Genomic DNA, 13,023 nt, shown 5'->3' with positions numbered 1-13,023 from the left:
AAGCAACTCTCCTCCAGATCCCTGCAGTGTAATCTAGGTTCTATAATGGCAGCACCCATGATTAGAGGGATTTGCATGAAATGTATTTAGTGTCCATTTAAATAGGATGTTGAAATGTCTTGAGCCATGTGTGTCATGTCATGCTGTCATCAAATTATTCTGTATCTAACAATCTACCATCTTCACACATTTGTTTAGGTATTTGTGACTTGCTTTTGTTTAGTATATTCAGGAATACAGTCATGCCATGCTGTGCGTATTCCTGCCAAACACCTTATGTGCTGGAAGGATATGTAGATTTTGTATATAAGTATTTATAGATAATATAAAACGTAAAAAAGTACTAGTTAGGGTTCAGTCTATGGCACCTCCTCTAGTCACCATACCTGTCATTGTGCTCTTCTTCCACCATTGATATCGCTCCCACGATAGACACCTTATGTAACAGTACCATATAAACCTATTCATAAACCATTTTCCTGTCAAGTAGAAAACAAGCAGATTTTTGGTAGCTGATTTTTATTTGTATTACAAACAGTAAAACGTGAATATAATTATTTTATGATTTATAACAATTTGATGCAAGTCTTTGTTTAGCAGAACAGAAGTCACTTGTGCCTTTTACCACAGGTTGGTTAAGAAACCTCTGATTTGGTGCTTTCAGTCTGCGTAGAGTCTGTCTGAAGCTTTTTCTTGTGCTCACGTAGTTCTTTGTCAGACAATGGTCGTAACACACAAACTGCTGCCCTTCCTTCTTTAATGAGTTTTGGCTTAAATACGCAAGTAGCTTGCTCTGACAATGATTCGGCAATTTGGTTCAAAACGTCCTAGGATAAATAAACAGGGAAAATATTTAAAACTATTTTCAGGGGACCTAAAAAAACAAAACAAAAAAAAACAAAAAACTTGCATGTTGTCCTGTATCAGACTTGTTTATTCAATTATAATACACGGGTGACCTGAAATAGGGGATAGGGGCTCTTTTGAAGCCACTGCCACGTACAGTTAGTGCATTAGGCAGGTCATGACAGGTGTATAAGACCTCACATTGGAAAGAGGTCTCATACTCCCCCGTTTCATGAGGCTCTAAAAGCTCCTCCTCAAACACTGCAGATGTGTGTAATTGGGGTAGGTAATTACCACTATCACAGTATTCACATGACAATTACCAATGAGTGTAACCCCTCTTTTAGAAGAGAGAAATTCCCAGTTTCACATAAGGAGCCTTGTACCCATCTAATTAAGTCTGTGTGTAAAGTTGTTTATTCTTGTGCTGCAAAAAATAGGTAAGCTTAATCTTCTAAATGTTTCCCTCACACAACTACAGAAAGATAGAAAAAGTGAATATTGTGAAGAGAAAGCGCTAAAACCTATAATAAATGGAGAAAATGCAAATATCGGTATGTACCGCTTTAATGAGTAAAATATAACAAGTTGTTTAAGAAAATGTATACGATTAAAGTTGCTCATTTAAAGCAATTATCTAAAATCAAACTTAGTAAAATAAAATTCTACAAGGTTTGCCTACCTGTTTCACAATGTTCTGAGATGTCTGTTTATAATATGAAATAACTGACAATGAGCACGGTTGTGCTGTGTAAAATCTAACTTAAACCTGAAGTATTGTGCAATAAAGGCTTAGATGCAATGAAGACTTAGCGATATACCCTCTCCTCTCCTGGTCGTATCCTATATAATAAAAGGCCAAGTGTGTTTGTCCGAAGCTGTCAGGGGCAGTAGAGACTGCGCGTGAGGACAAACACACCTGTCCTTCCAACTAACCTCCTGGCGTTGTGTGGTGGAGTGGGCGTGACTGGGTGGGTGTGACGTGGGCGGGGCCGGGCGTGACACGGGCGGGGCCGAGCCAGATGCCGGGAGACAGAGAGCTCTAATGGGGGATGGAGGGATGGAGAGAGGGAGGAGAGAGGGAGCAGAAAAGGCAGGGTGGATAGAGACAGCAAAAGAGAGGGGGAGAGAGAGAGAGAGAGAGACAGCAAAAGAGAGGGGGAGAGAGAGAGAGAGACAGCAAAAGAGAGGGGGGAGAGAGACAGCAAAAGAGAGGGGGGAGAGAGACAGCAAAAGAGAGGGGGGAGAGAGACAGCAAAAGAGAGGGGGGAGAGAGAGAGCAAAAGAGAGGGGGGAGAGAGACAGCAAAAGAGAGGGGGGAGAGAGACAGCAAAAGAGAGGGGGGAGAGAGACAGCAAAAGAGAGGGGGGAGAGAGACAGCAAAAGAGAGGGGGGAGAGAGACAGCAAAAGAGAGGGGGGAGAGAGACAGCAAAAGAGAAGGGGGAGAGAGACAGCAAAAGAGAAGGGGGAGAGAGACAGCAAAAGAGAGGGGGGAGAGAGACAGCAAAAGAGAGGGGGGAGAGAGACAGCAAAAGAGAGGGGGGAGAGAGACAGCAAAAGAGAGGGGCGAGAGAGACAGCAAGAGAGAGGGGGGAGAGAGACAGCAAAAGAGAGGGGGGGAGAGAGACAGCAAAAGAGAGGGGGGGGGAGAGAGACAGCAAAAGAGAGGGGGGAGAGAGACAGCAAAAGAGAGGGGGGAGAGAGACAGCAAAAGAGAGAGGGGAGAGAGCGCAAAAGAGTGGGGGGAGAGAGCGCAAAAGAGAGGGGGGGGGGAGGGAGCACAAAAGAGAGGGGGGATAGAGAGAGAGCAAGGGGTGGGACCGCTGTACAGCAAAAAATGGCCCGTGTACACGGGCTTTAGGACTAGTCTCATATAAAGGGGAACACAAAATGTCCAATTGGAACTTTAAACCTATGCTTTATGCCATGGCTCTTCAGACTTTTTTCCCCCCAAGACCCAGTACGATGATACTACATAGCTTTGCACACCTATTTTTATGCTTGGTCTGAAAATGTTTGAAGTAATATAGTACAAGATAGCTGCAATTTTTGTGACTAAAATGTGTGCATACTTTTTTTTTTGATTGTAGTCAAATTTGAAAGTGTTGTAAAAGGTAATAACACACACACATAGAACACACACACAAGATGCAACCTAGTAAACATTGTAATGCGACCCAGCAATGATTTCCGACCCGTTTGAAGAACCCTGCGCCCATCTTGTATATCATGTAGAGCAGAGTTCTTCAAACATTTTTCCCCAGGACCCAGTGCCATGATACCACATACCTTTGCAACCATATTTTAATGCTCGGACTGAAAAAATTTTAAGTAATATACAAGATAGCTGCTATTTTCAGCAGTGACTAAAATGTGTGCATACTTTATTTCTGATTGTAGTCAAATTTGAAAAGTTGCAAAAGGAAATAACACACACACTCTCTCATACAACACACACCACATACACTCAAAACACGCGCACACATACACCCTTATTTAACATACAACCCACACAAGTCACGACCCAGTAAACATGGTGTTGCAACCCAGTAAAGGGTCCCAACACCGAGGTTTGACAAACCCTGCTTTATGCCACCAATGGTATAAATATTGGAAGACAGGAAGCAGTGATCAGCTTGACAAAGGCTGCTGCTGACAGCTGAAACACGTAGCATGAACACTGCACAGATTACCAATTCACTGCTTTTGCCTCACATAGCATCCATAGAACCATAGAGCCAGTGGACCACATTAGGAAACTATCCAGCGGCAAGGAGGCAGACGCTGAAAGCAGTCAGCGGTGAGTCACTAGTGCAGGCTCCAAGATCGGTCTACAAGGATTAACATGGCAAATAGTAGGGGACTTTGAATTTTACTCTGAACTTTACTTTGATTCCGACTTCAAAACATTAATCTGAACAATACAGATCCTGTGTGGATTTCTTCTACCAGGGTTGCAATAAGGAAAAATACAAAGACTTGGTTTAATAAGGAGAGGGTATATCACTAAAGCCTTCATTGCACAATACTTCAGATTGAAGTTGGATTTTACACAGCACAACAGTGCTCATCGTCAGTTATTTCATAATTTAAACAAAGACATCCCACGACATTGTAAAACAGGTTGGCCAACCTTGTAGAATATTATTTTACCAAGTTTGATTTTAGATCATTGCTTTAAATTAGAAATGTTATTATATATTTCTTATATTTTACTCATTAAAGCGATACATACCAATATTTACATTTTCTCCATTTAGTGCTTTCTCTTCACAATATTCATGTTTTCTACCCATTTAATGAAGTCAGACAGGTGGTCTGTAAAGGCCCCCCTCCCTTACCACTAGAAATTACCTAGTTTCTAGTGAGGCATATGATCATATTTTAGAAGTGACACCAAGATGAAGAAGAATTCATTACCTAAGCTTGTTCATCTCTTAAACCATATTGAAACCTATCAATAAATCAATGTAGTCACACTCAAGTTAGGACTACGTCAATACCTGCGAGTAGATGGTCTGTTATACGTCTGGGGGGGTGAGAACCCCCACTGATACATAAATCCCTTCAGATACTAATTCAGTTTAGAGAATGCAGTCTGAATTTGAAACATCTCTAAGAGGTATAGGCATGACCTGAAATATTGTGCAAAAGCAGGGCGGATCCACTTCAAGTGTGAAGAAACATATCAGTTAGTATAAATCTGTTTTTCTCTCTCGTTCTCAGAGTCATAAGAGCAATGATGAGTCAATACCAAAGTTAGATCATAGTCGGTGGTAAAACTGCTGCCTACATCAGAGTTAGTACTATCTGAAGCACCTTTCTACAAAATGCTGCTTGTGCTGATTGTCAACACACAATTGCATATTTTTGCTATATCTAAGGACATGCGGCCATCTTGGAGAACTGTTCCTCTAATGGTTTATAAATCAGAGCAAATTTGCTAAAGAAACTTTATGCAAGTTTTTGCACCAGAATGGAAGACAAAAAAGAAATCATACTTCACAATTTATTTTGTAGCACTCCAAATGAATGCATCAAATAGGTAATAGCTATGTTAAAATATTCCATGGATTTCACTGGAGGGCACTTTTTGTCTATAGAACATACGTACATACAACTGTCTCTCTGTCTATGGAATTACCTTTATCCATTTATCTGTGCATAATGCATATGTACATATTTTTAAAGAAAACAGAATTTATGCTTACCTGATAAATTACTTTCTCCAACGGTGTGTCCGGTCCACGGCGTCATCCTTACTTGTGGGATATTCTCTTCCCCAACAGGAAATGGCAAAGAGCCCAGCAAAGCTGGTCACATGATCCCTCCTAGGCTCCGCCTACCCCAGTCATTCGACCGACGTACAGGAGGAAATATGCATAGGAGAAACCATATGATACCGTGGTGACTGTAGTTAGAGAAAATAATTCATCAGACCTGATTAAAAAAACCAGGGCGGGCCGTGGACCGGACACACCGTTGGAGAAAGTAATTTATCAGGTAAGCATAAATTCTGTTTTCTCCAACATAGGTGTGTCCGGTCCACGGCGTCATCCTTACTTGTGGGAACCAATACCAAAGCTTTAGGACACGGATGAAGGGAGGGAGCAAATCAGGTCACCTAAATGGAAGGCACCACAGCTTGCAAAACCTTTCTCCCAAAAATAGCCTCCGAAGAAGCAAAAGTATCAAATTTGTAAAATTTGGCAAAAGTGTGCAGTGAAGACCAAGTCGCTGCCTTACATATCTGGTCAACAGAAGCCTCGTTCTTGAAGGCCCATGTGGAAGCCACAGCCCTAGTGGAGTGAGCTGTGATTCTTTCAGGAGGCTGCCGTCCGGCAGTCTCATAAGCCAATCGGATAATGCTTTTAAGCCAAAAAGAAAGAGAGGTAGAAGTTGCTTTTTGACCTCTCCTTTTACCAGAATAAACAACAAACAAAGAAGATGTTTGTCTGAAATCTTTAGTAGCCTCTACGTCCAAATTGTGTAACAAACGTTCCTTCTTTGAAACTGGATTCGGACACAAAGAAGGTACAACTATCTCCTGGTTAATATTTTTGTTGGAAACAACTTTCGGAAGAAAACCAGGCTTAGTACGCAAAACCACCTTATCTGCATGGAACACCAGATAGGGCGGAGAACACTGCAGAGCAGATAACTCTGAAACTCTTCTAGCAGAAGAAATTGCAACCAAAAACAAAACTTTCTAAGATAATAACTTAATATCTACGGAATGTAAGGGTTCAAACGGAACCCCTTGAAGAACTGAAAGAACTAGATTTAGACTCCAGGGAGGAGTCAAAGGTCTGTAAACAGGCTTGATTCTAACCAGAGCCTGAACAAACGCTTGAACGTCTGGCACAGCTGCCAGCCTTTTGTGAAGTAAAACAGATAAAGCAGAGATATGTCCCTTCAGAGAACTTGCAGATAATCCTTTCTCCAAACCTTCTTGTAGAAAGGATAGAATCTTAGGAATTTTTATCTTGTTCCATGGGAATCCTTTAGATTCACACCAACAGATATATTTTTTCCATATTTTATGGTAAATTTTTCTAGTTACAGGCTTTCTAGTCTGAATCAGAGTATCTATTACAGAATCTGAAAACCCACGCTTTGATAAAATCAAGCATTCAATCTCCAAGCCGTCAGTTGGAGGGAAACCAGATTCGGATGTTCGAATGGACCCTGAACAAGAAGGTCCTGTCTCAAAGGTAGCTTCCATGGTGGAGCCGATGACATATTCACCAGGTCTGCATACCAAGTCCTGCGTGGCCACGCAGGAGCTATCAAGATCACCGAAGCCCTCTCCTGATTGATCCTGGCTACCAGCCTGGGAATGAGAGGAAACGGTGGGAATACATAAGCTAGGTTGAAGGTCCAAGGTGCTACTAGTGCATCTACTAGAGTCGCCTTGGGATCCCTGGATCTGGACCCGTAGCAAGGAACCTTGAAGTTCTGACGAGAGGCCATCAGATCCATGTCTGGAATGCCCCATAATTGAGTTATTTGGGCAAAGATTTCCGGATGGAGTTCCCACTCCCCCGGATGGAATGTCTGACGACTCAGAAAATCCGCTTCCCAATTTTCCACTCCTGGGATGTGGATTGCAGACAAGTGGCAGGAGTGATCCTCCGCCCATTGAATTATCTTGGTCACTTCCTCCATCGCCAGGGAACTCCTTGTTCCCCCCTGATGGTTGATATATGCAACAGTCGTCATGTTGTCTGATTGAAACCTTATGAATTTGGCCTTTGCTAGTTGAGGCCAAGCTTTGAGAGCATTGAATATCGCTCTCAGTTCCAGAATGTTTATCGGGAGAAGAGATTCTTCCCGAGACCATAGACCCTGAGCTTTCAGGGGTTCCCAGACCGCGCCCCAGCCCACCAGACTGGCGTCGGTCGTGACAATGACCCACTCTGGTCAGCGGAAGCTCATTCCCTGTGACAGGTTGTCCAGGATCAGCCACCAACGGAGTGAATCTCTGGTCTTTTGATCTACTTGAATCATCGGAGACAAGTCTGTATAATCCCCATTCCACTGTCTGAGCATGCACAGTTGTAATGGTCTTAGATGAATTCGTGCAAAAGGAACTATGTCCATTGCTGCAACCATCAATCCTATTACTTCCATGCACTGCGCTATGGAAGGACGAAGAACAGAATGAAGTACTTGACAAGAGCTTAGAATTTTTGATTTTCTGACCTCTGTCAGAAAAATCCTCATTTCTAAGGAATCTATTATTGTTCCCAAGAAGGGAACTCTTGTTGACGGGGACAGAGAACTTTTTTCTTTGTTCACTTTCCATCCGTGAGATCTGAGAAAGGCTAGGACGATGTCCGTATGAGCCTTTGCTTTTGACAGAGACGACGCTTGAATCAGGATGTCGTCCAAGTAAGGTACTACTGCAATGCCCCTTGGTCTTAGAACCGCTAGAAGGGACCCTAGTACCTTTGTGAAAATTCTCGGAGCAGTGGCTAATCCGAATGGAAGTGCCACAAACTGGTAATGCTTGTCCAGAAAAGCGAACCTTAGGAACTGATGATGTTCCTTGTGGATAGGAATATGTAGGTACGCATCCTTTAAATCCACCGTGGTCATAAACTGACCTTCCTGGATGGTGGGAAGGATCGTTCGAATGGTTTCCATTTTGAACGATGGAACCCTGAGAAATTTGTTTAGGATCTTGAGATCTAAAATTGGTCTGAATGTTCCCTCTTTTTTGGGAACTATGAACAGGTTGGAGTAAAACCCCATCCCTTGTTCTCCTATTGGAACTGGATGAATTACTCCCATCTTTAACAGGTCTTCTACACAATGTAAGAATGCCTGTCTTTTTATTTGGTTTGAAGATAATTGAGACCTGTGGAACCTTCCCCTTGGGGGTAGTTCCTTGAATTCTAGGAGATAACCTTGAGAAACTATTTCTAGTGCCCAAGGATCCTGAACATCTCTTGCCCAAGCCTGAGCAAAGAGAGAAAGTCTGCCCCCCACCAGATCCGGTCCCGGATCGGGGGCCATCCCTTCATGCTGTTTTGGTAGCAGTGGCAGGCTTCTTGGCCTGCTTACCCTTGTTCCAGCCTTGCATCGGTCTCCAGGCTGGTTTGGGTTGTGAAGTATTACCCTCTTGCTTAGAGGATGTAGAATTAGAGGCTGGTCCGTTTCTGCGAAAGGGACGAAAATTAGGCTTATTTTTAGCCTTAAAAGACCTATCCTGAGGGAGGGCGTGGCCCTTTCCCCCGGTGATGTCTGAAATAATCTCTTTCAAATCAGGACCAAACAGTGTTTTACCCTTGAAAGGGATGTTAAGCAATTTTGTCTTGGAAGACACATCCGCTGACCAAGACTTTAGCCAAAGCGCTCTGCGCGCCACGATAGCAAACCCTGAATTTTTCGCCGCTAATCTAGCTAATTGCAAAGCGGCATCTAAAATAAAAGAGTTAGCCAATTTAAGTGCTTGAACTCTGTCCATAACCTCCTCATACGAAGATTCTTTATTGAGCGACTTTTCTAGTTCTTCGAACCAGAAACACGCTGCCGTAGTGACAGGAACAATGCATGAAATTGGTTGTAGAAGGTAACCTTGCTGAACAAACATCTTTTTAAGCAAACCCTCTAATTTTTTATCCATAGGATCTTTGAAAGCACAACTATCTTCTATAGGAATAGTAGTGCGTTTGTTTAGAGTAGAAACCGCCCCCTCGACCTTGGGGACTGTCTGCCATAAGTCCTTTCTGGGGTCGACTATAGGAAATAATTTTTTAAATATAGGGGGAGGAACAAAAGGTATGCCGGGCCTTTCCCACTCCTTATTTACTATGTCCGCCACCCGCTTGGGTATAGGAAAAGCATCGGGGGGCACCGGAACCTCTAGGAACTTGTCCATCTTACATAATTTCTCTGGAATGACCAAATTGTCACAATCATCCAGAGTAGATAATACCTCCTTAAGCAGTGCGCGGAGATGTTCTAATTTAAATTTAAATGTTACAACATCAGGTTCAGCTTGTTGAGAAATTTTTCCTGAATCTGAAATTTCTCCCTCAGACAAAACCTCCCTCCTGGCCCCTTCAGATTGGTGTGAGGGTATGTCAGAACAGTTATCATCAGCGTCCTCTTGCTCTTCAGTGTTTAAAACAGAGCAATCGCGCTTTCTCTGATAAGTAGGCATTTTGGATAAAATGTTTGCAATAGAATTATCCATTACAGCCGTTAATTGTTGCATGGTAATAAGTATTGGCGCACTAGATGTACTAGGGGCCTCTTGTGTGGGCAAAACTGGTGTAGACACAGAAGGGGATGATGCAGTATCATGCTTACTCCCCTCATTTGAGGAATCATCTTGGGCAATATCATTATCTGTGGCATCATTGTCCCTACTTTGTTTGGACACTATGGCACAATCATCACATAAATTTAAATGGGGAGAAACCTTGGTTTTCATACATATAGAACATCGCTTTAAACACCAAAAAACTCTTAACCATCTCCGTGGAGATGTTGCCTGTGCAACGGCAAAGAGAATGACTGGGGTAGGCGGAGCCTAGGAGGGATCATGTGACCAGCTTTGCTGGGCTCTTTGCCATTTCCTGTTGGGGAAGAGAATATCCCACAAGTAAGGATGACGCCGTGGACTGGACACACCTATGTTGGAGAAAGAGTCCCCCCCTAAACTCACATTTCTGAAAACTGCCTCTATAAAAATAAGAAAAAATGAAACAATTTCAAAGACATTACTGACAAAGGATTTGTACAGATTGCAGAGGATTGCAAAAATAAAGAGAAAATTGCTATTCCCCGATTTCTATATTTATATGGTACAGAATTATTGTGCTCATAAATAAATCACATACTTTCATTCCAATCTATTTATTGTGTTGGAAATTCCCTCAAACAAGCACACATGCAAGATAAAAATACTTAAATAGACAGTCAACCTAAAAAATGTTCCAACTTATTTAGATAATGTTTGCCACGATTAGTACTGAAAACATTATCCCAATGTGGATAGATATGTAGTGTGAAAGCAAAAATAGTTACTAGTTCATCTTCGGCCGTTTTGAGATGGCCGCCTGAGCCCTCCTACCCCAAGCCTCATCCTGATTATGTACTCATCTCCACCATGAAACTACTCGATCCTGCGTGGTCCCACGATTTGCGCATGCGCAATGCGCCGTTTATGCTGAAGAGGGATAATTCTGTAACTAAAAATGACTGCTCAGAATTATAGCGGTTCTTGTATGCAGCATGCAGACATGGTTAATAAAGCAATGGTTTTGTAAAGCAGTAATAAACAAGCTATGATTCGGAGCGGTCATTTTTAGTTACTTAATTATCCCCCTTCAGCATAAACGGCGCATTCCGCAAATCCCAGGACCGAGCAGGATCGAGTAGTTTCATGGTGGAGATGAGTACATAATCAGGACTACGCATGGGGGGTAGGAGGGCTCAGGCGGCCATCTCAAAACGGCCGAAGATGAACTTGTAACTATTTTTACTTTCACACTACATATCTATCCACATTGGGATGATGTTTGCAGTACTAATCGTTGCAAACATTATCTAAATAACTTGGAATATTTTTTTAGGTTGACTGTCCCTTTAATCTCGTTAGAAAAAAAAAAGAAAGAATGAATAAGATAATAGCAAGTCAAAGGCAGACCTGCATTATATATTTATAATTAATTAAGCTACAATCAGAATCTGATTGATAAAAAAGGAGAATTATTTATTTAATATATATAAAAAATAATTAAAAAAAAATAGCAACTAGATCGTCTGAAATCTGGCCCCTAAACTAAGGCTAAGCTCCTACTATAAACGGGAGATATAATACAATTATTGCATTTGCTACCTTACAAAGTAGATGAGGTTGAAAAAAGACATTGAGTTCAACCTATACAAATCGAATATACTTACAAAAAAAGCTCCAGATTCTAGCAGGAGCTGAAATACTTTTATTTCTATCGCCACATTTCAACACAGGCTGCCATTGCCACTTGCAAATGACATTAAATCAAATGAATGCTGCCAAGTAAACAAGTTAAAAAAGGAGACAAAGCTCAAAAAAGTGCCCCCCCCCCCCTGACACACATTTTCAGTCTCGTGTTTTCCCCATTGTTTTGCAGTTAAACATATTTTTTCAATAATGAACTGAAACCTTGAGCATGTATCGGCTGTGACAGATACTTTGCATTTAATCAAAAGTACAACAGCAGAATTTCTAAGTTGTTAAAAAGAATTAGTGACAACTATCCTTTAAAATCAGTGTACACAAATAAGCCTGCAAGTGGGTTGTCACTTAACTGGCTACACGTCTGGTTACCAGGTTATTTGGTTATGCTTCCATCGTCATTAACCAAAGTAATAGCATGAATACGTGGAATCTGCAAGCAAGCAAGAATCATAGTTCCCACAAGGTAAACCACACTATGTACACAACACTGAAAAGCTTGGTTACTACTCTTGCAATGCTGAATGGCTTTACAAAATCCAGAAGCCAGCACAGAAATGTCTATAGTAACAGCAACCTCATATACATAGGGAGTTGTAGCTAACATGTGTGCCCGATTTATATGGAATTGCAAGCAGTAGCACTGTGCCTTCACAGTTAAAGTGATGGTAAATGTTAGTGTTTCAAAAACATTAGAATTTACCATCACTAAAAATAAAGGCAACCTTCATTAATCAAAAGGTACCTTTATTTCGCTGCAGATTCATGAACTAACATAAGGGCCTTTAAGTGCCCACCACACAGATGTTTTTTTTTTTGTTTTTTTTAAAGGTGACATTTCCACCTCTTAGCCAATAGCCGTGCTTGCCCTTCGGTAGCCACCAATCAGCAAGCACTACTCAGGATGCTGAACCAAAAATGAACTGGCTCCTAAGCTTACATTCCTGCTTTTTCAAATAAAGATTCCAAGAGAACTAAGAAAAATTGATATTAGGAGTAAATTAGAAAGTTGCTTAAAATTGCATGCTCTCTGAATCCTGCAAGAAAAAAACAATGGGTTTCATATCCCTTTAATTAAAAAAAGAAACAACAAAAAAAATAACAAAAGGATATGGAATGGGTAGGCATTGAAGAGAGGGTGGGAATGGGTGGGGGGGGGGTATAAAGATAGTATAAATTTGTTGCCGCATGGGACATCTTTTTTTTGGATCCCATCAATGGGACACACTGATAGGTATAGAGTTAGTTGGTTTTTTTTTTGTTTTTTTTTTAAATAATAATTGCCAGAATTGTATATGTACCTAGCCCAAAAACTTGCTATTCATAGAACCCATATACAGATAGGCAGTAAATAAAACCAAATTACAGTTTATTAAAAGATGGTAGTAGGCACGTTAGTTGATGTGTTTTACACTAAAACAGAACAGTTACAAATGTAAAAAGCTCAGAGAGTGAATTCCCACTTACCAGTTTGTCATTTCCCTCAGCAGAGCTACCCTTCTGAACTGTGATTCGGACATGATGCTTCTTTTCAATCCAGTGCATCACCTGTTTCATTTTTGTATCTAAATCATGCTTTGCAATAAGTGCAGAAAAAGACAGTTCTTTAATCTGTACCGGACCTATTGATGAGGGGAAAAATTATTATTATTATTTTTGTAAATGCATTTTATAATCTATCAAGCAACTGAAATATAAATATTTCAATATTTACAACAACAAA

At 41.2% G+C, this 13,023-nt stretch overlaps 1 protein-coding gene across 1 annotated transcript in view; it reads right to left on the bottom strand.

Moving 5' to 3' along the window:
- Positions 1-502: 502 nt before the first annotated feature.
- The window catches only part of MTIF3 (mitochondrial translational initiation factor 3), a 65,369-nt gene continuing 52,848 nt past the window's right edge, over positions 503-13,023 (bottom strand). Inside the window, exons 3-4 of the mRNA XM_053705045.1 lie at positions 12,768-12,922; positions 503-827 (exon numbers count right to left, since the gene is read on the bottom strand). Coding sequence (XP_053561020.1) covers positions 636-827; positions 12,768-12,922 — 347 coding nt within the window. The 3' untranslated portion in view covers positions 503-635. The remainder of the gene's footprint in view (positions 828-12,767; positions 12,923-13,023) is intronic.

Source organism: Bombina bombina, chromosome 3 (genome assembly GCF_027579735.1).
Source record: "Bombina bombina isolate aBomBom1 chromosome 3, aBomBom1.pri, whole genome shotgun sequence".
NCBI lineage: Eukaryota > Metazoa > Chordata > Amphibia > Anura > Bombinatoridae > Bombina > Bombina bombina.
The sequence above is the reverse complement of the archived record's forward strand: the minus strand, read 5'-3'. Positions and strand labels throughout refer to the sequence as shown.